We start from the raw sequence: 25,680 nt of genomic DNA, 5'->3' as shown, positions 1-25,680 counted from the left end.
CTGTAGGCTAAAATTTTCCTGTCTGCCCCTGTCCTGGTGAGGATGTTGTCTGTTTTCCATGGTTTCCTCTGGAGCTGTTCTCTCCATGGGGTTGGTGGTGTCTGCCAGCATTTCCTGGCCATTCCTTATCACACTGATTAATGATCAGTTTGGTCAGGAGGGAGAATCATGGGATGGATTGGGATGAAGTGATTTAAAATTCATTCAATGCCAATCTTCTGGAATCCCAGGTTATTCCAGCCTGGCCTTGGGCACTTCCAGGGATCCAGGGGCAGCCACAGCTTCTCTGGACACCTGTGCCAGCCCTCCAAACCCTCCCAGCCAAGAATTCCTTCCCAATATCTTTGGGATAACCCTAAACCTCCTCCCTTTCAGTTTTCTGAAGGTTTTTTTCCTTCCTTCCCTTAATCAAGCACTTTTGGGGATGTTTTGTGTCCCAGCTCTGGTGCTCAGCCTGTTCCTCAAGCTGCACCTGCGACTCCTGACCTGAAAAATTGAGAGCACTTTTATTTCCCTTTGAATCAAGTGGCATCCTGGAATATCCCATGGATTAAATCAAGTGGCATCCTGGAATATCCCATGGATTAAATCAGGTGTCATCCTGGAATAATTGGAATTCCCAGCCAGGCAGCTTTTCCCTGGGATTTTTCTCTGCCTGCAGTCCAGCCACTGAGACACCTTGGAAGTCATTAAAATGCAGTTTTGAGTGAAATATGGAGTTGTTCTTTCTCCAAACTCATGCTGAGCCTGGTGTTTTCTGTGGGACTCCTGAGGGTGAGGTAATATAATAATTTTATATAATTTTATAATAAATCTGGATTTCTTGGCCACCCCTGCAAACATTGCTGAGCATTTCTGTCTCTGGGAATGGCTGAGCACTGTGGGCTCAGAGGTTGAATCCAGAATTTAGAAAAAGCTCTGCTTTTGCTGACACCTGTGGAAAGGAAACTTGCACAGCAGCAAATGGGGATTTCAGCCCATTTTCCTCCTGTCCCATTTTGGAGACACCACTCAGGGCTGTAAAGTTCTCTGAGTTCTCACTTAGAAGTGAGAAATCTTGGGGACCTTAAAGCACTTTTGAATTCGATTTTGGGGTCCAGTGTTTCCTTCTTGTGCGTGCTCTCCTTTATTTCAAATTGCTGCTACAAAAAAATAAAGAAAACATTGAAAAAATTTAATTTTATTTTAAAAAATGATGCCACAAGAGATCCAGTTCTCCACTTAGCCCCGCTAGGGCCTGCAGATTTCAGGCTTTGAGGACTCATTTGTAATGCAGAGGAAACTGGAGCTTTTAGTTTGTGCAAACCTGGAATTTTGTGGCTCCAGGCTTCAAATCATTTGTCTTGCAGGAGCAGCCCATATCCTGTTCTTTAGGTTCTATATACAACAGCTTAAGCAGGTCCTTCCCAGGATTAGGAGCCCATCTCAGAGTAGGATGGAAAGCCCAGTAAGGGGAAAAGTGGAAAAGATTATTTTACTTTGCAGGGTAGGAAAAGGAAAATGAGAATTTTAAGAGATTCTTGAAGCTTTGTCCTGTAGAGTAAAAGCATCTCTGGCAGCCTTGGCTTGTTCAGTGTTGAATTTTGAAGGTTTAGAGTATGAACATATTCAATGTTCAGAGGGTTCTGCTGGAATTTAGGGGGTTTGAGTCAGAGAATCCTGAGATGATTTGGGTGGGAAGGACCTTAAAGTTCATTTAATTCCACTCCTGCCATGGGCAGAGACACCTTCCCCTGTCCCAGGCTGCTCCAGCCCAGCCTTGGACACTCCCAGGGATCCAGGGGCAGCCACAGCTCCTCCGGGAATTCCATCCCAGCCCCTCCCCATCCTCACAGGGAAGAATTACTTCCCAATATCCCACCTAACCCTTTTCTTTGTCAGTTTAAAGCCATTCCACTTGTCCATATAAAAATCCATCTCCCTCTTTTTAGGTGGGCAAAAAATGGATTTTTCAGGTATTTTTTTATTCTGCAGCTGTGGCAGCTTGGAGTTCTTTTTGCTCTCAAGTGTTGGTGCTTTAGGAAAATCCAAACCCTCAGAAGCTCCCAATGAAATGGTGAAAGTGTGCAATAATTCGAGCTGACAATGCACAACATTCCCAGTTAAATTCCCAGTTTTACAGCCCATTCCCAGTTTTAAAGTGTTTATGGAACACTTTGGCAACGTAGCACCAAGGGCTGCAAAGGTCATCCCGAAGCTCTTAAAATGCCCAAATTCTGGGAGTAAATGTGCACAGGATCCTCATTTTGAGTTGTGGGTTTTTACTGGATTTGGATCAATTTTGAACCCAGCTTTAAAAGAGTTCATTTTTTTTTTTTTTATAGGGAGTTTTATGCAGTTTCCTGCTTCAGCAGTTTTATATTTGATTATTTATTATATTGGATTATTGTTTATTGATTATTTGAAAATTGATTGTTTTGATTATTGTATATTGATTATATTGATTGTTTTTATTGATTTATGATCATTTGATTATTGATTATTATTGGCATATCTGATTATTTATTATTTTGTATCTGATTTTTTTGGTTATTTGTCAAATTTGATATTTTTATATTTGATTATTTATTCTGATTCTACAATCAGACTTACTGTGGGGTGCTGTCAGTGAGAAACAATCCTTGATCCAGCTTTGGCTCTGGATCCTCCTTTGGCACAGCGTGGATGTAACAGTGCAGCTTCCACGGATCTGGGTGCAGCTGATAAAATTCCATGGGCTGCTGGCACTTTTTACATCCAGAACTGTGCAGATGAAGTTTTGGGAATAAGTTTTGTTGGAGCTCTGTCACTGCTCGGCTTCGGGTGTCTTTGCACAGGTACAGAGCTGTGTGGGACTGGCTGCGTCCTCTCCGTGTTTTCTGGAAAATACAGGTTTGTGTTGATTGATCTCTCATTTTTCCATCGTTCCAGGCCACCTGTTTTACAAATTTGGCATCACTGAGTCGGACTGGTACCGCATCAAGCAGAGCATCGACTCCAAGTGCAGGACAGCGTGGAGGAGGAAGCAGCGAGGGCAGAGCCTGGCTGTGAAAAGCTTCTCCAGGAGAACACCCTCATCCTCCTCCTACAGTGGCTCAGGTGAAAACCAAACCTTCCCCCCCCACAAAATAATATTTTGTTGCTTTCCAAGGTGCCTGAATTTTAATTCAGGCTGTCTGGCTTGGTGCTGAGAATCCCTTCCAGCCAAATCATTCCAGGATTCCACATTCTTCAAATTCCACCCCTGCCACGAGCAGGGACACCTTCCACTGTCCCAGGTTATTCCAGCCTGGCCTTGGGCACTTCCAGGGATCCAGGGGCAGCCACAGCTGCTCTGGGAATCTGTGCCAGGCCCTCAGCACCCTCCCAGCCAGGAATTCCTTCCCAATATCCCATCTAAGCCTGCTTTCTGTCCACCCCCATGGATTCAGCTCCTGCAGCTTTGTGCTGTATTTTTGTAATTTTACCACTCTCAGTTCTTTTGAGTAGAAAGTCCAAATATCCTTGCAGTTGTTGTTCCTAAGAGGAATCAAGTGACTAAATCCTTCCCAGTGTGTTCACACCATTCACTGGGACGTGCTAAACGCTGTTCCTGAAGTGTTTTCCTCTGCAGACATGAAATGTGCTGTAGGTGATTCCGTGTTTCCATCTAGGTATGGAGGCCTGGATCGTAATAACAAATGAAGAATCCTGACCTCAGGAGCGTTCTCTGAGGACATTTCTGGCTCATGCTTTTAATATAAAGCAGTGTTCTGGGACTTTTGTACATTAGATATTAAAAACAGGGCTTTGGAAGGCAGCCCAAAGAAAAGGAAGTCAGTTTATTTGCCTGCATAAAATTTTGGTTGCATGTTAACACTAACCACTGTATCTCATGCAAAGAATGACAAAATCTGCTTTCAATGGAAAATTTTATGTGCTGGAACAGGGAATCACATCCAAAATCCTCAAATTAAAACAACTAATCAATGTAATGATAACCATAAGCCCTCTATGTTGATGGGGTTTTTACTTTCAGTCTTTCAGCAATCAGTATTTCAGGACAAAAAGGCAGCAGTAGGTGGATATTGCAGCCTGTGCTCATTAGCCTGTACTCCTTGAGTGGTGTTGAGATTTATTATCCAAATTATTCATCTTCAGTCTGTTTTGGAGGTTTGGAGACACCTGTAGAGATGTAAACCAGAGTCAGTGGATTCCTGCAGGATCATGAGTTTGGGTGGGTTTCTTGTTGCGGTTAAGCTGAAGATCCATTTTTTTCCTCTCAGTTCCACGAAATTGATTTGTGAGTAAAATGTTCCAGGGGTGCAAAACCACCTGAATTCACCCCTGGGCAGCCTGGGCTGTGCAAGGAGTCCCTCCCAACCCAGACCAGCCCAAACCTTGGGGATTTCAGCAGTGCTGTGGCAGCAGGGGGGGGGACAAATATGGCAGCTTAAAACTCACCCAGCTGTGCCCTGGCTTTGGTTTCCTTGGCTCTGAGGAATTTTAAGGATGCCTGAGCACAGCAACAGGTTGTCACCATCCCTGGAGACATCAAAATCCACCTGGGTGCAGCCCAAAGCCACCAGTCGTGGTTGCCCATGGTTTGAGGAAGGACATTGGATTAGATCATCTCCAGAGGCCGCTTCCAACCTCATTTATTTGGGATTTTTAATTTTTTTAAAATGAATTATTGTGCACACAATTAATAATCCTGAATTATTCGCATCACAACAGGATTGTTGTTCAAATTCTCTCCTCTTGCACTTGTTGGAAATGCCAAAGCTTTGAGGCTTTTCCGGCTTGCTGGGATTAACATTTCCTGGAGCACGTGGCTTTGATTGGAGTGTGGTGAAAAGTGACAACAGATTTCCTCTCTGCTCTGTTCATCACATGGAAAAATTAACTCTGGAAACGACAGCAAAGCAGGAGGCTGAGCCCACAGACCCTCCAAGGCTCGGAATTCGGTGTGCAAGGGGGTCAACCTGCAGGGAAAACCATGTCTGGGGAGCCTGGTGGGAAAACACAAATGGATTTGCTTTGTCCTTCACCCCCAGAGATGTTAATTAAGATTTTTCTCCATTTAATTGGCTGTTAAATTCAGGCAGAAGTTGCTTTTCCTGATTTTATCTGCCTCTTTGCTGGAATCCATTGCCTTTTTTTGGAAAGGAGGTGTTGATTGCCGTGGTTTGCTCTGCTCTTGGAGCCAACATTTCAGTACCTAAGTTGTGTTTTCCCCATGTTTTTCCCAAGCAGAGACATCCACGTGGCTGCCATGGTAATTTCCTTTGGAAAGGGCTGGAGTCTGTGCAGGGAATGCCGTAGGAAATGAGGGGTTTGGGAGGAGGATTAATTGAAAAGTGCCTTCTTCCTTTCTTTTCATTTCTTTGCAGATTGTTCAAGCTGTTATCACAGTTTTCCATGTTGGAATTTTTAATTAGTTCCCTGACTTTGGGATTTATGTGGAGATTTAGGCCTGTGCTGAGGTGTCACATTAAAAACTGGATGTGCAGCCAAATCTTCAAAGCTGTTTCACACCACTGGGGGCTGAGGCAGGGGGAGGTGATGGCTTACAGGTTTATTTCCATTGTTCTGGAAGGGTTTTTTCCTGCTTTTTTGGGGGTTTGGGGATGGTTAATCCATCCATTCCCCTTCCCTTGCTGGGACTGTGAGGAGATGCATCCCTGTTTGTGAGGAGAGCTGTGAGGGTGGAGCTCTGGGCACCAGGAAAACAATTTGTAATTCCAGAATCCCAAAGTGTGAATCCCTCCTGTGATCTGTGGAATCTGTCCCTTCTCCCAGGCACCAAGGGACAGGATTGAGAGGAAACGTCCTCAAGTGGAATTTCAGGTTGGGATCAGGAAAAATTCCTTCATGGAAAGGGTTGTCCAGCATTGGGATATTTTGTGCAGGGCAGTGGTGGTGCTTCCATCCCTGGAAGTGTCCAAAAATCCCATGGATGTGGCACTTGGGGATGTGGCCAGTGGTGACCTTGGTGATGGACCTGATGATCTTAAAGGTCTTTTCCACCCTTAACAATTCCATGATTCCATGAAAATGAAAATCCTCAACAGATAAATAGGAATTGGAATAGGAACAGATTAGAAAACACCAAAGATCTTGCCTTAAAAAGCGATTTTAGCTGAGAATTAAACCCACACATCCTTGAAGGTTCTCTGGGAATTCCATGGATAACGTGGCAATTCGTGTTCCAGTCATCCCTTGGGAACTCTTGGAAAATTCTGGATTTCAGCTCTGGCTCCTCCTGCCAGGGATTCTCCAAGAATCCAGATTGGAAATGTGAGGCTCGATGGTTTCCAGGGATTTCTCACTGCTGACAGCTCCTCTCCCCGAGCTGGGTGTGCTCCTCGTGCTTGTGTTTGTTTGTAGTGGGGAATGTTTATAAAATAATATAAATATTCCCTTTGTCTGCTCCCAGAGGAAGAGGGGGGAAAACCAGGACTCATAAAGGATGTTTTGTTTTCAGATGTGGCTGAATCTCTCTCTTCTTCCTTCCTAAGAGAGAAAAACACCAAAAAAAAATCCAGCAAAACAAAGGAAAAAAACCCAATTTTGGTTGTTGCACCGAAGCCAAATTTAAATCTATTTATGGGTGACCAGAGGAGGACTCCAGAGTGTTTCCATCCAGGCTGTGGCTCCTCTTGCACCTCCAAAGAGCACAATAATTTCTCTCCTCTGAAGCCAAAAATGACTTAAAAAAACAAGATTTTTGGGTCTTACACTTATAAATGCACTTCGATATGTGACTATCATAAATATAGATAAAATATATATTTTATCTGCTGTGGGTTTTATTTCTTTGATAATCTTTTATTGCATAACTTAATCAGAAAATAAATATTATAAATGAAGTATTCTGTATTTGCATACTGTGGTTTGACTTGAGTTGTAATTTAGCTCAGTTGAAATCCATAGGGAAAGACTGGGAAACATGATGGAAATAATAAATCCTGAGGGAATTTATCCCTCAAAATCCTGAGGGAATTTGTCCCTCAGAATCCTGAGGGAATTTGTCCCTCAGAATCCTGAGGGCATCCTTCTGGGAGCCCTGAAGGAGCAGATGATAGCAGTGAATTTTCTCAATCATCCCAACAAAATGTTATTTGTAAATTTAAAAAAATAGAGAAATTAATTGCATCAAATATTAGGAATAAATTAATGGAAATGGGGGAAAAAGTGAAAACCAGAGGCTCAGGAAAGGATTTTTCCAGGATATCCATTCCTTCCAGTGGCCATGACAAAGCCAACAGTATCCCAGTTGGAAAAAATCCCATTTTTATTTGATTGATGGGACACTTCTTCTACAATGTTCATCACTTTTCAGCCAGTTGGGATTCCTCGGTCCCACCTGGAATTCCGTGCAGCAAATTCCAGGCAGCAACAGCTCAGGAAAAGCTGGAATTGCACAGGGAGCACCATTTGAGGAATTGTAAAAGCTCTGCAGTTACCTGCTGAGATGTGAGGGATTAAAGGTGCGTCCAACAGGCAAAAATGTGGAATTTGTTGTGTTTCCCTCGTTTCCTGTGGAAATTTGTGGCTGGAATTCTGTGTTCCAGCTCGTTAACAGAATCAGAGCTGCCTGAATTGTTAAACAACCCAACTTTTCAACAAATAAATAAATATTAACTCGGTGGTTTGGACTTCCCAGTTCCCATGCTCAGACCTAAACCTCAAAATTATCTTTGCCCAAACATTTGCAGACAGGAGGGAAAAAAAAAACCCTCTTAAATGGCTGATTTTATTGAAGAACATTCCCATTAAAATATTTGAGTGGATAAAGCTCATTCCAGCAGAACTAGCAGTGTGTTTGCAGAATAAATTTTGGAGTATTTAGTAGAGATATTAAAAATTAATGGTTTCTGTCCTTTTTTACTTGCCTTTTGCTTCTTCTGTTTAGGAAAAATCTTTTCCCTGCAGCTGGGAAACCTCAAAATGGATCTATGACGTGTCCAATGCGAGTTTTTACCCTCTGGAAATCCCACTGAGGTTTTCCTGGTGGTTTTTGTCCCTTTTACATGAAGATAACTCCCATTTTTCATGTTTAACATTCCCTTTTCAGGAACATTTCTACTCTGCAGTGTGAGGAGTGTTTAAATTTAATAAGTCAAGAACTCCACCTGTCATTCTGAGGTTCAAAAACACAAGTGCAGACCTGATGTGTGTCAATATGAATTGTAGGGGCTGGATCTTGGAAAACAATTGGGATATTCCCTTTATTTATCAGATAATTTCATTTCTCACAAGAGGCAGGATGGGTTTTTAAAGGTGTTCTTGGGGTGGTGGTGGCAGAAATCGTTGTCAGGTGAACAAAAACCATTGAATTCCTCAGGAAAACTCTGTGGTTTTCTTCTGATGGGACTTTTACAGCTGCAGAATCTGGGATTTTGATTCCAAAAGGTGGTTTTTTTTGTTGTTTTTTTTTTTTTTTAAGCAGGAGCTCTCCCAGCCTTTGGAATTCTGTGGGGTTTGTAGCAAATGTCCACGTGGTCGGGAATATTCATGGAGGGATGATCCGTATCCACGACTGGCTTTGATTTCCGTGGGGTTTTAGGAGCGGTTTGGGGTGTTCACATCAAATCAAGCTGGAATTTGGTCTCTTTTTTTCTTCCAGAGGGATCCCAGAGCTCGGTGTCAGCTTCCAGTGAGATGCAGCAGAACCAGCCCCAGGCCCTGCACTACGCCCTGGCCAACGCTCAGCAGGTCCAGATCCACCAGATCGGAGAGGATGGACAAGTCCAAGTAGTATGTCCTCAACTTTTCCTAAATCCCTCCTCCCAAAGCAGCTCTGCTTCAGCTGCAGTGTCATGTTTGATCCTGAAACCAGAACCTGCCAGCACTTCAGCTTTCCAGAAGATAAACACTGCAGGCTTGTGGGGGAAAAAAAATAATAAAATTAGAGTTATTTGGCAAAAAAATTCCATGCAGGATTTGCTCACACAATTAATGCAGTTTGGTTATTATATAGAGAATTATCAGCCTTTTCCTGGCTGTGTTTACTTAGTGATTTACACTTCAGAGGTAGTTCTGGTGTGACTTCCAAAACAAAATCACATTTATTTATTTGTTTTTTCTGTAAAATTGCATTCTCAGGCACTTTTGAACATCTGGGAGCTGAGTCCTTCCCATGTGTGTTTGTTGAGCTGTGTTGTCCATCAGTGAAAGTTCTAAATATTGACATTTTTTAAGCCTGACACTCCCACCACCATCAGGCCTGATGGTTTTTATCTGTGGTTTTAGTGTACTCTGAAAAAAAACACCTTCACTTTAATTCTTGTGTTCCACAGGATTGTTCAAAATTCAAATTGTTTTTAAAAAGTGTCCTCAGTGAAGTAATTCTTTTTGTGCAGGAACTGGGTGGAAATCCTCCTTTTCCACTTCACTTTTGCCATAACTTTTCAGTATTATCCTGGGAGTTCCTTTGTCTTTTGAATTCCATGTAGAATTTCAAAGTGGATTTTCTTAATGGATCTGTGGGTGAGGTTTAACTGACGACTGAAAAGTACTTTTCAAGTCTTGAAGGACAAGGTAGAAAGGAAAATTATATGAAATATATGACTTTAATAGAACAGATGCTTTGTTCATAGATGGAAATGATAAAAACTTGCCTCATTAAAGGACCTGGATATACTAATTATCCTTCAAATTGTGGAATCCAGGGGAAAAAAAATCACTATAAATGGATCTTCTAAACATTCCATCTTTTTCCTGGGAGCGCTGAGAGTTTGATGTGAAGGAGGGAAAGTGATTTTAATCTCCCCCTGGGCTGGGCAGTGCTATAATTTTCTCTCCAGCCCCTATTGTCAGAGGGACACTTTCAGTGTGGTTTTTCTCCCTATAAATAGCCAGTTTCCTTCCAAAGGAAATGAAACTGTTGGAAATAGAGGGATCTGTGTGTCTTTGAAAATCACAGGCAATTGTTCTTGTGTTATAAAATCAGAGGGGCCTTTGACAGAATTCCAAATGATTATCTTTAATCTCATGCAGGCATATTAAAACGAACACAAAGCTTTATAAAACCTCCGGGAGGTTATTTAGAATCCAATCTCCCCTCAGGTAAATCACAGTGGCTGGGCAGGATGCACAAGGAATTCCAGGCACTCTTCTCCTTGCTGGCATCAAATGGCACCAGGAGAGAGGTGGGAATGGGCAGCAAGACCAAATATCACAGAATTAAAACCATCAGGGCAGAATCTCATCAATACAAATCAGGGGAATTGTTCAAATTAATGATTTTCTGCCAAATCCCAGCAGCTGAGAGTCCTTAGTGTGCCCTGTGCTCCAGTGAATGAGCAAAAATAGGTGGATAATGAGACACCTTTGGAAACCTCACTCTTGGAGATATTTAGTGTCTTGGTATATCTGGTTTAAAACTGAGCTTTCCAGATATTTAAATTGAATTAAAGATTGAGTCAACAAAGGTGATAGAAAAACATAACCATTTCTTAGAGGTTAGATGATGATGATGATGATGATTATTAGATGTGGAAATGAACCAATCTGTGGCCCAAGTCCCTCTGCTTTTATTTCCATCCCAAGCTGGGGCAGTACAGGTGCACTTTGCTTTTTTAAAGCTCCTCGATGATCTGATTGCACATTTTGCTTCTGCCCATGAAACTCTGCTGCCTCCAAGGCAGGAGCTGCTTCCTGGGGTTGTGATTTTCCTCTGATGCTCCTTGGTGTTTTCTTTTGTTGTGGATCCCACAGGGCCATCTCCACATAGCCCAGGTGCCCCAGGGAGAGCAGGTCCAGATCACGCAGGACAGCGAGGTGAGCAAAGCCTGGAACCCTGGGAGCTGAGGGAAAATGAGAAAACCTGCTGGAACCAGCAGAAAATGGGCTTTAGAACCTGCTGCTTCTGTCTCTAGGGTTCCTTTTTTATTATTATGATTTATATTTATTTTAGTTTTATTAGTTTGATTAATATTTTCCCTCCCTCACCAGCATAAACAGCTCAATGTGTGTTAATTGTCGCATAAGGCTGATGGTCTTTGGAAATTTGGTGCTGACAGAGTTTAATATGAAACCAGTTCAGGTGTTTGCATTGCTTAAAAATGAAATTATTCAATTTAGGTCGATGAACTAAACGTGCTCAGAGCACTCAGGGCCTTTCATGGTTGAACAGGAGTTGGAGAAACCTTCAGCCACCATCTAATAAAGAAATATTCCAGAATGAATTTACCCTTCACTCCTGCATCTGGCACTGCAGCATTTGCACTTCTTAATTTTTTTTCCAGAAAAATTGTTCAGTGGAATTGGATGGATAAGTGGATATGGATAACTGGAAATGGATAAATTCAATCCTAAACCCTCCAATTTTGGCTCAGCTCCAAAATCCAGGTGGATTTCCCTATGTATTTACTGCAGTTGTTGGTTATTTAAAAATCTCATGACTGCTGAAACTGCTCTTGGATTTTTCTGTTCCTTCTTCTTTTAAATGAAGAAGGAATAGAAAAATCAGATTAATACAGACAACAATTTGAATCTGTCCCATTTCCCTGTCAAGGTTTTTCCCTCTCTGGGAAGTGGATCTGCCTGGCTTGGTTTAATCCCTGTCCAAAGAACCCAAATCACAGCTCATAAAACCACTTTGTGAAGGAATATTGTTAACACAGGCAGCTACTGGAGAATAAATATTATCATAAAAATTCTATAAATATTATAGTTAAAGGCTTGTCCTTTGAAGGGCCTGTCAGGCCTTGAGAGAGAGAAGAAAGAATTAAAATACCCTGGCTCTGATGTGTGGTGCTGCCATAAAACTGAAGGAGTTTTTGGGTAAAGAACCACTGCAAACCTGATGATTCAGCAGAGATTGCTGGAATGGATCCCGAGGTTCCAGCACACCCTGCATCCTTTGGCTCTTCTTGTCTGCGGGACTTTCAAAGGCTGCATTTGTCCCTGACAGATGAAAACATCTGGTTTTAAATTGATGACAATGTACACAAGTGAGAGAGGAGCTGCCAGCAAGAGAAACTGCACAGAAATTGGGATTTTGTCCTCCAAAATGTGCTGTTTCACTGCAAGGCTCTTTTGGGAAGCTGCCTTTCCTTAATCCAAGTGTACTTTTGGAAAGACATCTGTGAGCATGTGAATAAAAACTTCATGTCAAAAAGATTTCCTTATTGGACTTTGGAGCTTAAAATACTTTGATTTAGTGAGATTTTATTTTATTTATTTATTTATTTTTGGTTATAGATGTGATCCCTGTAATAGAACTGTGTTGGTTTTCAGTATGGAATGAGGATAAAATAAAAAACAAGTAGTAAATAGCTCTGCAACCCTGTAAAAGTGTTATATGGCCAATTCTGGGTTAAGAAGGCTTGGATTTCAATTTGTAGGTTTATGTAAAGAAAGAAACCCAAAAGTTTTACCTCAGAAAAATTTTGCATGGAAACAGATTCTCCAGTAACTTCCAAAAGCAAAACATGCTGGGTGTGCAACTTCTTTTGGAGCTGCATTGCCTAAAGAACCTTCATCAGAACTTCCCAAATTCATGGATTTCCTTCATATTGAATCAGATGTTTTGCAGTTTTTGCAATCCCAACCTTGTGCTGATTATCCATTCTCTCCTTTTCCAGGGAAACCTGCAGATACACCAAGTCCACGTGGGTCAGGACGGGCAGGTAGGAGCAGGACTGAGTTTTCCTTGATATTCATTGGGATAATCTAATTTTAGTGCCTGTTTTAAAGAGTCAAAGCCACTCTGGGACCTTCCTGGTGAAATAAATAACTCACAAAAGTGTAAAACCTGAGCGAAATATTTCGTATTTGGCCCAGCTTGGTTCATCATTCCTGCAAGATGTTTTCTCCTTCTGTTTTCTCCCTCTTTTGGCTTCTTCCCTCTCCAAGGAGAAGCTGGATTGAGGACAGAGTTCACAGAGGGTTCTTGTCTGCTCTCTGTCACCAGATCTGTCCTCAGTCCCCAGGAACCCAACATTTATTGGAGCAGTTTTTTTGTTTTCTTTGACGTTTTATCCTTTTTCATGGCATGGCTGTGCTGAGAGAAGCAGATCTGCTTTTTGTTCTTGTTGATGAGAAGGTTTTATGAGGTGATTCTGCAAACACAAGGTGAGGAAAAGCAGCTTTTCCTGGGATGAGGAGTCCCTGAACATGGAGCTGAGCTCAGGATTCTCAGGATTCCCAGAACTGCTCACATTTGATCTCAGACACACTTGAAATGTTGAGTTCTGCTAAAACAGGGCACAAAAATCCTCCTGCAAGAAGCTTCCAGGCCACAGGAACCAGTGTGAGAAATTGTTGGATTCCTGGTGAAGCTGAATAAACTGGGAGACATAAACTGGGATGGAGGCTCTGCCATCAGCAGGGTTTCCATTGCTGGAAAATGGTTCGTTTTTAGTGGATAAAAACCAGGGGCAAGCAAATATTGAAGGGATTTTTAGCTCTGTTCTGCAATAATTACTGAGTCAGAATGTGAGGAATTGTTTGGTTCCTGGTGAATCTGAATAACTTGGGAAACATCTGGGATCCTGCCTGGGATGGAGGCTCTGTTTGGAGCTCAGAGGATCCCCCAGCACTTTGAACTTGGCAGGATTTGGATTTAAACAAGAAAATAAATACCTGGAAATGTTTTTTTTTGCTCAGGGCTGCATTTGCAATTTGCAATTTGGAAAGGTGATTTTTTTTTGAGATGTGGTTTTGGTACTTATTGGGTTTTTTGCCTTCTCTGTGAAATATCTCTGTCCAAATTACACCTCCTTACAGGACTAATACTGGATGCTTTTATATCTCCCGGAGTGTGGCACGTAGATTAAACTGAATTTATTTGTAATTAAAACCTCACAGCATTATTTTCCTCTTTGCATTATCTATTCCTGTGGAAATTTGTGTGTCTGTGCATGTGTCATAGATGTGAGATAGGGAAGAAAACCACGATTAATTATCTTTTTTGGGATTTAAATCATGTTATCTATCTATCTGTACTATCACTCAGCACAGCAGATTTGGGATAATCTTGCTCCTGCCTTAGTGGTCACTGGCTGTACACACGTGGAAATCAGTTTAACATTCAGTTTTTAGGGAATTTTTTTTTAAAATAACTGTGCTCTGAGCCCAGGAACTCCCAGAAGTATTTGCTGGGAAATGAGTATTTTTTAGTGGGTTAAAAAGCAGGAGCAAGCAGGTATTTAGGGGATTTTTAATATCAATCACTGAAATCTTCAACAGCAGCTGAAACACTGGAGGGGTGAGGAGCACTGAGGGGTGGGGGAGCTCTGCTGGAAGCCCCCAGAACTGCCCAGGAGAAGGAGTTAAACGAGCTTAGCTAAACCCTGCTCGTGGTTTAAGGGTGGGAGCTGGAGCTGGTCCCTTCTCCTTGGCACCAGGAGCGGGATGAGAGCAGGGAACGTGTCCTGGGATGAGAGCAAAGCTTCCAGTCAGCTGCTCCAAGAAACTCCTGGGGTTTTCCCCACCTGTCCAGTGTTTTCCAAGCTTTTTTCCTGGATGTTTTGAAGCCTAAATCACTCTGTCCAGGGACATGGGAATGTGGATAATCAGGAATAACGTGGGGATTCTGTGACTGAGCGCTTTCAGATGAATAATAAATCAATCCTCGCTAAAAACTGAATCTGAACCTGGCTGCTGAATATTCCCTGGGAATATTTCCCAGTGAAAATTCCTGTTTTCCATGATTTCCCATGCACAGAGCAGGTGCTGGATGTTCCCCTGTGCAGGTGAGGTTTGCTGCTGCTGCAGCTTTTCCATCCCAGTTCCAAGTGAAAGGTTCAGAAAGGAGGAAATTGGGAAGTTCCTTCCATGAAATGTTAGCAGGGAAATCTCCGAGGTGTTCAGGCACCAAATCTGTGCTGTTCTGCAGAATTTTGCCACTTGCTGATTGAAACTTTTCCCCCCCCCTCTCTTGTCTTCTCTGTCCTGGTGGTTGCTCTGAGCTCAGATTTTGTTTTTCTGGCATCCCTGTCCATGGAATGAATGAAATCATTCCAGAGGAGCTCCGTCTACCTCCACATGTGTTCTATTAGCTGCAAGTTTCGTATTTCAGTGCACGTTTAATAAAAACCCCAAACTGCAAAAATAATTAAAGCTTCACATTAGCTGAGCCTTGAAACCTCAGAAAAGTGGGATTTTTAAATTTATTTTTTTTTTTGCTGTTTGTATTCTATCCTTAAGAATTACCAGGAGTTTTCACATTTGTCTCCTCTGATTACCTGCCCTGCTTCTTCCCCGCCTCCATCCTTTTTTTTTCTTGGAGTTCTGAAATCCCGTGCCTCAGGGATACACCTGAGATATAAAAACAAGGACAATTCCAGGAGTTTCTCGTTCCTTAATTCTGTTTTTTTTAGCCATTCCATGCTATCCACCCTCCCAGGCAGTGTTTCTCCAATTTAGGGATTAATTAAATGGCACCAGGGAAATGGTCTTTAATTATTGCCCGGTTCTTAAATGGAAAAGTCGATATCCTTTAAAATCTGAAACAGGATTGTGTGCATTCAAGGAGAGCCAAGGATTTGTTCTGCTGCAGAAATGAAAAATTCAGGACGATTCCAGCTTTTAATTCACTGTAGGGGAATGGGAAAAAGCAGGAAAATCCAGGATGGCTCTGGCAGGAAAAAGCCAGCGAGTGCAAAGAGCTTTTGTAGGGTCTGTCTGGAGAGAAATCTGCAGGATTGTTGTTTTTCCAAAGGAAAAGTTGGGATTTTATGTAATTTTATGTAACTGTGGACACAAGTGTGTCCCAGGTGAGTCTGGGATCGAAGGGATGCTCTGGAGAGAGGGAGGGGATCCCATCCCCACACGTTTTCCTGCTGTTTGGTGAGGTTTTGGATGGAGCAGGAATTGCATTTTCTTTTCCTGAACTTTGCCTCTGACAGCTTCAGTAATACAATATTATCCAATAGGGAATATATTATCCTAAAACTCAGTATATAATCCCAAACTGAATATATTATCCCAAAAATCAATATTATCAACTTTTCAAATTCAAAGTTTTCCACTCCCAGACCTGTTTATTTCCATGTTTTTATTCCAATCTGGAGCAGGGATCCATTGTCAGATCCCTTGAGGTAATTTAAACCTCTCAGAATTGAACTTTATTTCATTTACCAGGATGGATAAATATTCTCAGAGTGCTTAGCAGGGACTTCTCCTCCAGATATTAAAATATTATTAATATATGGATATTTAAATTATCCAAAATAAGACAAGAACCATCTAATGCGATTTTTAATTTGTTTATACTGCATTTAATTAGAATATTCTAGATTTAAATACACCGAAATCCTTTCTTTGAGTTGCTCAGTCACAAATTAATCTGAGGCAGGAATTTTTTCCCTATCCCTAATCCAGGAGCAGCAGAGGGCAGTAGCATTAAGATGATCCTCAGTTGTTTTCTGAAGGAATGAAAAGGGAATTTGGAGTGGGAGAAATGAGCTGCTCCTTGTGAAGGATCCTTTGGTGAGGACAGGGAAGCTCCCAGTGGAATTTCTGTGCTCCTGGTGCTGCTGTGGAATTCCAAAAGCTTTTCCTCATTCCAGAACATCTCCTGGAATAACAAACACGGAGAAATGGTTGTTAGAAGAGAAAAAAAAATTAAATTAAAAACTCAGTGCAGCTCAGCTGGAGCTTAAAAACTTCTTGATTGGTTTGGGAAAAAAAAATAATTCTTATTTTTAACTGATGTTTCTTCAGGAGTTGTAGTGAATTGTCCTAAATTTGCTCCTGGTTTTAGGAGCAAAAAGGCAAAAAATAATTTGGAAACAATTGTGCTTTGTGCAAACTCCCAGAGTATTCATGGAAACTCTATTTATGGATAAAATAAAATGTTTAAATACTTAATGATGCTTGAATAGAAGCATTTTACAGGCAAGATTTTTTTTGGATTTGCTTGAGGATTTTTTGTACATCAACTTTTTAATTTGATGCTCACAGAGCTGGGTCCCCGCTTTGTCCCTCAGAGTAATTAATGCAAAACACAAAACTCACCGTATTTAGTTCTGAAAACTTAATTTTTAGGCAAAGTAGTATTTTAGCAAATGAAAATGGGGAAATTTTCTTTTGAAGCAGTCCTAAAGTTTAGGATTAAAAAAGGCTTGAGGGAAAATTCTCCCAGTTGGTGATCAGTGCCATCCAAAAGATCTCCAGGGAAATTAATGTTGTGAGGAAAACAGGAATATTTCTGTTAAATCTGGCTTAAAAATTAAGTGTCATGAAATATTTTTATATATATATGTGCATGTAACACAGATTTATGTGTAATTAATTTGTAGTTTCACTGCAGAATTTAAGATGAGTTTGGAGAAAGTTTGAACTTAATTTGGAAGCTTAAAACAGGATAAAACAGTGCCTAGGAGGATTAAAAACTGAGCTCCAGGCTCTGGAAGAGTCCTGAAACAAACTGTGCTCATTATAAAATAAATTCTTAATTTATTATTATTAATATTAATTTAATTATTAGTAATAATTAAATTATAAACTATAAATTCCCCTACCCCAGCACAAAGGACAGAGCTGCAGTGACACCAAACCAAACAAAAAATAGGGAGAAACCTTCAGGAATTTGGATGGGAAAAGACATTTTCTCCAATTACAAAATTCAGATATTAAATTGAAAATGCCATTTTTGCTCCATGACAAAATTTATCCATTTGGGGGGCAAATGAGGGAATGCAGAGGCTGGGCTGGGGCAGAGCTTTTCCCTGGATTTTTCCCTCAGGATTTAGCCATTATTTCAGGCAGCTTTTCCCAATCCCAAATCTCTTTCTCACCTCACAAACCTCTCCTTTTTCTTTGCCTTTCTAATCAAAAGCAGCAAAATGCACAGAGAGGTGACAAAATGAGCTTTTCTTTTCATTTGATATCAAATAGGAATTTATTTTATCCCCCTACATGACTTTTTTTTTTCCATTTGTGAAATGTTCTGGCTGCTGGAAAGAATGACCAGAGGTGATTTGTTAATCTGTTACAGGCAGTTCTTTGATAGTCCCTCAGTTCAGAGCGATCTGTGCTTGTAAAACAAGATTTTTTTTAATGAAGCCTTTGCAAAAGGAGAATATTTTCTGCCTATTTTTTGATTTTTCTCCTCAGAGAAGGTGGGTTTGTTCCATTAAAATTCCATTCAAGCAGACAGGAGCATTTATAATGCTCCAAAGAATACCTTCTCTATTTTGGAGTATATTATGTTCTTTATTCACCCAAATCTTGTTTTAATATTGCTGTAAACTTAATAAGAAGAGATGAGATAGGAAGTGATAATCTTTTAAATATAAGGAAAAATCATTTTCTCCACCTTGATAGGAGGCAGAGGTCTAAGCTGCCTCTTATTAGAGCTGTTGGTAATAAAAATCTCTGCTTGTAGACTGGCAGTGCTCACAAAGCTATCGGGGCTCATCTGGAGAAATAATTTCTTTTTTGTTTTGTTTATTTTTTTTTTCTCTCTCTCTCCTTTCCCTGCTTTTCATTTATGACTTTTCTCATCACGTGATCCCAGCCCCGTCTTGATGCTCCAGGTTTCCCTTCTCCCTTCCCTCTGTCCGTGCTCTGCTCTCATTTATTTTGGGATATTTGGGATGTCTGGAGCATCCCCTGCCCCACATCCCAAATGCCAGCCCAGGCAGGATTTGGGTATTTTTAATCTGGAGAAAAGGAGGTCAGGGGAGTTCCCCTCTCCCTTCCCACTCTAGGAAGCAGCACGGGGAATCTTGAGGAGTTTGGGCTGTTCCCAGATTTTGGGTGGCAGGGTTCAGTGGGATTTTGGGGTGGTTTGTGGCTCTGGGAATCTGTGATGACTAAAAATGGGAAATGGCTCCTCTTTTTCATCTTCTCTCTGTTAAAACACTCGAGTTTTTGCCAACTTTAGGCACCAAACCCATCCCCTTTAAAAATGAAACCCCAGCTGAAGAATCAATTTCTCCTTTTCAAAGCCAGACCTGTGTGATTTACAGAGATTTTTAATGAGGCACTGTTAACTACAGTGAAATTTGACGGTTGGTTGACTTTTGTTTGTGTTCATAGATTTAATCCTTCACGTAGTTCAACTCCACTTCCAGGCCAACTTTCCAGAACCCTTCAAATCCTTTGAACCTGCTGAGCAATAAATAAATTTTATCTACGAAATTCTGATAAACTGAAGAAGTATGATCCAAGATTCTGAATTTGGGATTAGGCTTGCACATCAATTAAAATAAAACCCTACCAGATGAGCACTTTGTTGCTTGATTTAGACATTAAAACCCTCCTCAGTAGTCTGGCTTTAATTCCTGCTCTCAGCTGCTGTTTTAATTATTTTAATAATTATTTCCTTTATTCAGTATATTAGGATATATTTATTCAAGGAGGAGCATTTGGAAAGTCTGCTTGGAAAACCATCCTCTGTAGCCATTTCTTTGGTGTTCTGTGAGCAGAATTCCTCTTTGTGGAGTGAGGATTTGGAATGATGAACTTGCTCTGTTTGATTTGATGCAGTCTGCTGGGATTAATTGGCTCCTGCCTGCATCAATTATCCACTCAGAGCTATCAGTTCCTGCCCGGGCTGGAAGCAAAAGCAGAACTGCTTCAGCCACTTTTCCTTTGATACATACTCTGGGCTCCCACCAGGCCTGACTGAATGAATCTGTTTGAAAAATTGCCTTTTTTTTGATTTTTTTAATATATTTTTTTTAATAACAACCATTTTTATTCCTAAAATCTGTCACTCTGGAATGTTGCTAAATGTTTGTGTTAAGCAGCACAAGTGAGGTCACCAGGAGGAAGTGTTGGGATTATTTCTGGTGGCAGAAGGGAATTTCCAGTTAACTGGAAATGAGGGATTCATCCTACAGGAATGGCACAGGAGAATTTGGACAAGGGATGGAGTGACAGGACACAGGCAGTGGCTTCAAACAAAGAGGGACAACAGCTTAGATGGGATATTTGGGATAAATCCTTCCCTGGGAGGGTGCTGAGGCCCTGGCAAAGATGCCCAGAGAAGCTTTGGCTGTCCCTGGATCCCTGGAAGTGCCAGGGTTGGACACTGGAGCAGCCTGGGATGGTGGAAGGTGTCCCTGCCCTGGCAGGAGTGGGAATAATGTGAATTTTAAGGTCTCTTCCGACCCAAACCACCTTGGGATTCTCTGAACTCCAGCCCATCCTGCATTTAGGTTGTGTGGGGTTCGTGAGGCACCGAATTCAGCCAGAGGCAAAGGCCAGAGGGTGGAAGGGCTGGGAGGGAAAACACGCTGAGATTTTTAGGGAAAAGTCCTAAAAGCGATCAGGAATTCACAGTGCTGGGGACTGTGAGATTGTTGGTGTTTGAGTTCAGGAGATTTGTGAGGCTGGAAGTGTGAGCAGGGAGGAGTTTGTGGAGAGGCTGAGCCACAGGCCCTGGGCAGGAACATCCCTCCAGCCACAGCACCAGGACTTCTGGGTTCAGCTTGGATGGGGTCAGTCAATTAAAATTTGATTTTTAATGGATCAATACATAAAAAGCTGTTGTCAGAATAAGAGCAGAGAGACCAGGATGGCTCTGGGTCTGCTACAAATCAACAGAGAGGAGATTGAAAAGAGAAGATGGATTTTCTCCTGGGATCCTGTGGGGTGAAATCACCCCAGAAATGGCCCCTGAGCCTCTTTCTGTGTCCCAAAAGCAGGACATGACCCCCAAACCCCATTCCTGAATTCCACCAGGACCATTTGTGACAGTTTTAGACAAGCCCCAAACTCAGGGAACATCTCTCCTTCTTCCACGGAGGTTTTCCAAATTCAGATAATTTGGTCCCCCCTTATTTTGGGTCCTTTTACATTATTTGGAGTAGAGAAAAAGTAGTAGAGGAAATCTGGGATTGTGGATGCTGGAAATCTGGGATTGATGATGCTGGAAATCTGGGATTTGTGTCTGAAATGGACAGATAAAACTGTCCAGGAGTTACTTTCTCCTGTTCTTTTTGAAAATATCATTTTTTGGAGTAGAGAAGTAGCAGCTGAGGAAACTCAGGATTTTGGGTGCTGGAAATCCAAGATTCTGAATGATTGAACTGAAAATGAGCAGATAAAACTGTCCAGGAGTGACTTTCTCCTGTTTGTATAGAAAATATCATTATACAGAACATTTCCCAGGTACTTCAGTTGTAAAATTCTTCATTAGAGATGCTCCATTGTGAAGATTTAATTTAGGGGTTTTTCTTTGAAGTCTTGCTGGGGTTATTTTATTGAATAAATAAAATCCTTTCATTTTCCATGCCTTGTTCATTTTAATGGGAAGACATGGACAGAAGTGGAATCCATTTGGAGTCTGCTGTCAAAGTTGATTTCTTTCAACCTCTGTCCCTGATCTTTAAAAGAGCAGAGTTTGGTCTGACTGATGACGGTTGGATAATGAAAAAGGAATGACACCCCTCCAGAGCCAGAGCCTTCCAGAGTGAACATTCCATGTTTTTAACAGTTTTAATCTTATTTCCTGTTCCATCTATCAGGCTGAGCCAGATTGTTTTGTAAGTATTTATTGTTAGGTTGTTTTTTTTCCTGACTGAAATATCAAATAGGAAGGGTTTTCCTTTCAGCCTCGTATCTCAGATAAATATAAATTATCAAATTACAACAGAGGGATCCAACTTGCCAGATTTTGTCAATGCTGAGATTTTGACATTCCTCTTTGCACTCCTTAAATGATTGACATCTCCAAGGAAATCTGTGTTTTTATCTCTTCAGAATTTCCTAGCATGAAAAACTCAAATCCTTTTAACTGTGGATTAGTGCATAAGTGTAAGAAAGGGGAAGTAAATTCATAAAGAAAATCACTGATATTTACATTATTCCCTGAAGTGCATAAGATCTCTTTAAATCTGTTTTGCTTAGAGGGGAAAACAGAAATCAGAAGTTGATTTTCCCAATGATTCTGCATCCATCAGCCCTTAATCCAAACATTTCCAAGCACTGATGATGAAGAAAAGGACTTTAAAAGTCACATTCTTGAGCCATTGGGTTGGGCTTTATTAGCCAGACCTTGATGTCAGTACAAGAAGTGCCATTCCTTGTGATTTTTTTTTCTGAATTCATTCAAATGCCAGATGAATTCCAAATGTTGATTTTGTGAGGGATTGTGTTTTCCGTGGCAAGGCAAACATTTTATTAAAATGATAAATGGATTTGTCATCTGTTTGCATTTTGCCTGTAATTATGATTAAAGCATAAATTGGTGCAAAATGTTTGAGTGAACTAAAAAAAAAAAATCCCTGGGTTCTTTTTGACCCAGCTGAGTGCAAAAAGCAAAAGCTACAAAAATTCCCAGATATATATATATATATATATAATTTTTTTTTTCTTTTTTTTTTTCTTCATTTGGAAAGTTATTTGTTTCAGGGAGAAAAAAACTGCAATATCATGGAATCATGGAATGGTTTGGGATAAAGGGATTTAAAGATCCAGTTCCACCCATGCCATGGGCAGGGACACTTCCCATTATCCCAGGTTTTTCCAACCTGGCCACGGACACGTCCAAGGACGGGACAGCCACAACTTCTCTGGGAAGGATTTTACTCCTCATAAGCACTAAAAGTAGGGAAATATGGCAGCAAAAACCACAAAAATAATTTCTTTTTCAATATCCAACCCCAAATAAATCAGAATTAAATTTTCTGTGAGGGGGGGGAAAAATGAAAGTAAAAATTATTTTCAGCGTTCAAAAATTATTAAAAATCCATCTGGCTTCAGAATCATCTTAAAAAGAGAGGAGAGCTTTTTGGGAGCAGCTGCTGGGACATGGATGTGTTTGGCTTCATGCTCCATTAAATTTTATGGCTGATCTGACATTATCTGCAGAGTATCCTGGCAGGAATCGGCCATTCCAGGCTCGTGTTCGGGAGCTTGTGTTGGATTTTCCTCCGAGGAGATGGGATGCAGGTGGGCTCAGGTGTGTGCCCTCCGTGGAGCTGGAATGAAAATCCCAGGAAAACAGCAACGCTTCTGGCATTTTGTGACCTATTCCTAGAGAAAATTGCTTTAAAATCCAATTTTTTTCCCCTCATCTCTGCAGTTCTGGGCAAAGGTCTAAGTATAACAAAGAGGAGAAGTGATGGGAGAATTGCTCCTTTGAAAGGAAAAATATTTGGAGCAAAAAATTCCCATTGTTTTTTTTTTCTCTCCAATTAACAGGTGCTGCATGCAATTAAAAGGAGAATTTGAGGGAATGTTTGGTATCCAGGGCTGTGTGTGCTGCTCCAATTAAACAGAAATACTTTGTTTCACCAAGCAAAATGTTGTAATTAATTAAAAGAGCTCAAGGTTTACACAGAGTGGGATCCTGGAGCATCCCAAGGAATTCACATTCCTCAGCAAGGGAGGTGATTCTGGCTGGGATATTTTGGAATACAAACAACATTTTCTAAGCACTCAAACCACCAATAGCAGAGTTCAGCCCAGCACTTATCACAAATCAATAAAAATGATACTCCCTCCCTTAGGAAATACTGGAAATATGTAACACCTAAATACATATTTATGGATCCAGAGAGACAATTTGGAGGGTGAATTCCAAAGAAAAAGCCCAGGGTTTATTTTTGGGGTTGGACTCAGTGCTGACAGGAAGCAGGAGCCTTTGGGTTTGAGAGCTGACAGAGTTTTTTAGGTTCAAGCCGGTTCTTGGGTTTTGCCCAGATCTTTTTGGGACTCCAGTATTTTATTCTGTGTGAGTATCTTGTTTTGTATTCAAATTTTCAAGTTGGCTTAGAAATATTTTGGTGCTGGAGTTGTTTTACCTGTGGAAAACCAGGAAAAAAATTGATTTTCTACTCTTAGGATTATCTAGAACTGCCTTGAGAATGAGCTTAAATAAACCCTTCGTTTTCATCTTGCTCTTTGACCTTTCTGAGCTGCTCTTTTTAGGTCAACCCTCAGACTTTCTCCACTTTATTTACAATATTCATCCATATGTTTAATCAGGCCCTGGTTTCTCCTTCAGGAGGATCTTTGGCATCTTTTTTTCTTGAGTTGCTCCTGGAAAAATTTGGTTCTTTAAGGATCTTTCTGTGTTGGTTTGGTTCCTCTGCTCTCAGTTCTTTACCCATCAAAGGCTGCCTGGCTCCTGCCTCCCTGCCCTTCCTCCTGGAATTCCTCCTGGAATTCCTGCTGCATTTATCTGGAAATTCCTGGCCATGCTGGATTTGGAATCTTCTCGTGCCACTTTTAGGGAACAACTTCCAAAGACCTCACAGCTTTTTGTAAATTCACAGGGATTTGGGCAACTCCTCTGTGTGGTGATTCCAGGGAAAACCTTTTATCCCAGAAGGGTTCTGGCACAACAGCATAAATGTGAACTCAAATGATGACCTCATGTAAAAATCACCACGTTGGAAAGAGATCAGTAACCATCAGGATGCCACTGGGATTTTTCCTTCTCATTTTCTGTGTGCTGGTTTGATATTCCCGTGCTGGTGGCGTTCCCACTGAATTATTTGAGCTCATTTTCTTCATCAATATCAGATTTTTCAACATAAATCAGCCCTGTCATGTTCCATAATCAATCCTTCTCCCACAGTTTCACTTGGGAGCAACGTGACAGCTACAAAATCTTTATTTCAGGAAAAATCTGCATTGTGCCAGCCCCCACCCTCACCTTCCACCAGCAAGGTGCAATATTTGGGGGACAGCACTTTTAAAAGCTGAGTTTTTGGGACAAAATACACAGAATAAAGGTTATTTTGGGTTTTCCTTGTGAAGCCAACTTGGAACAGGAAATACAATTTTTAAAAAAGCCCAGCCCAAATGTGCACATGTGATTTTTCAAGGATCCAGTGGATGGATGAATTCCATGTGGTCCAAGGCAGACAAGGAAAATCAAGGGATATCCTCAGTGGGAAAGCAGAGGATGGAAAACATGGATGGAAGTGAAAATTTGGTATGGGAGAAAGCTGAAACAAGACTGGACTGAGCCCAGCTCCAGGGAATAAGGCTGGGCAGGAATTGCTGCTCTGGACACACTTAAGCCACTTAATTTTCTTTTAACTCTGAAAGAAAAAGGTAACTGGGAAATTGGGTCAAAGACAGGGGAGCAGTGCTGCATTCCAGGAGCAGCTGAAATCCCAGGAGATGCATTTTCACCCTCTAAGGCAGGAGGTGCTAAAAGTGGTTGAAATCACAGGAAGTCCTGGGACTGAGCAAAATTCCAGAAGCGTTGTTTCAGTTCTGAAGGGTTTGTTTATTGTTTTGTGGCAAGAGATGAGGTTGTGATAAGGAGCTCATGCAAGAGCCTCAGGAGCAAAATGCTCTTCAAACCACTGGGATTTTTCCAGAACAGGGCACTGGGTTAGGGATAAAACTCTGGCTGCAGCTCCAGAACTGTGGAATGGTTTGGGCTGGAAGAGACCTTAAAATTCATCTCATTCCACCCCTGCCATGGCAGAGATACCTTCCACTATCCCAGGTTGTCCAGTTTGGCCGTGGGCACTTCCAGGGATCCAGGGCAGCCCCAGCTTCTCTGGGAAATCCATCCCTACCCCTCCCTACCCTCACAGGGAGGAATTTCTTCCCAATATCCCATCTATCCCTGCATTCTTTCAGTTTAAACCCATCCTGTCATTCCATGCCCTTGTCCAAGTCCCTCTCCAGCTCTCTCAGAGCCCTTTAGGTGCTGGAAGGCTGCTGGGCTCGAGGAGGAATTCCAAATACTCCAGGAAAAAAGACCTGGAGCCACAAACCACGTGGCTCAGAGAGCTGGAGCCGAGCAGAAATAGATTTGTGAAATATTTCATTTTGTTTAATCCA

At 41.4% G+C, this 25,680-nt stretch overlaps 1 protein-coding gene across 6 annotated transcripts in view; it reads left to right on the top strand.

The window, feature by feature from the left end:
• BANP (BTG3 associated nuclear protein) overlaps positions 1–25,680 on the top strand; it is a 109,432-nt gene that overhangs the window by 45,715 nt on the left and 38,037 nt on the right. For 5 of the 6 annotated variants that reach the window (XM_088062399.1, XM_088062400.1, XM_088062401.1 and 2 more), the window contains exons 8-11: positions 2,911–3,078; positions 8,591–8,721; positions 10,675–10,746; positions 12,555–12,599. In XM_088062399.1, the coding sequence (XP_087918525.1) occupies positions 2,911–3,078; positions 8,591–8,721; positions 10,675–10,746; positions 12,555–12,599 (416 nt within the window). The remainder of the gene's footprint in view (positions 1–2,910; positions 3,079–8,590; positions 8,722–10,674; positions 10,747–12,554; positions 12,600–25,680) is intronic. The other variant, XM_088062403.1, reaches the window with a different exon arrangement.

Source organism: Pseudopodoces humilis, chromosome 14 (genome assembly GCF_049639895.1).
Source record: "Pseudopodoces humilis isolate 2021_Gansu_Grassland_sample_001 chromosome 14, ASM4963989v1, whole genome shotgun sequence".
NCBI lineage: Eukaryota > Metazoa > Chordata > Aves > Passeriformes > Paridae > Pseudopodoces > Pseudopodoces humilis.
The sequence above is the reverse complement of the archived record's forward strand: the minus strand, read 5'-3'. Positions and strand labels throughout refer to the sequence as shown.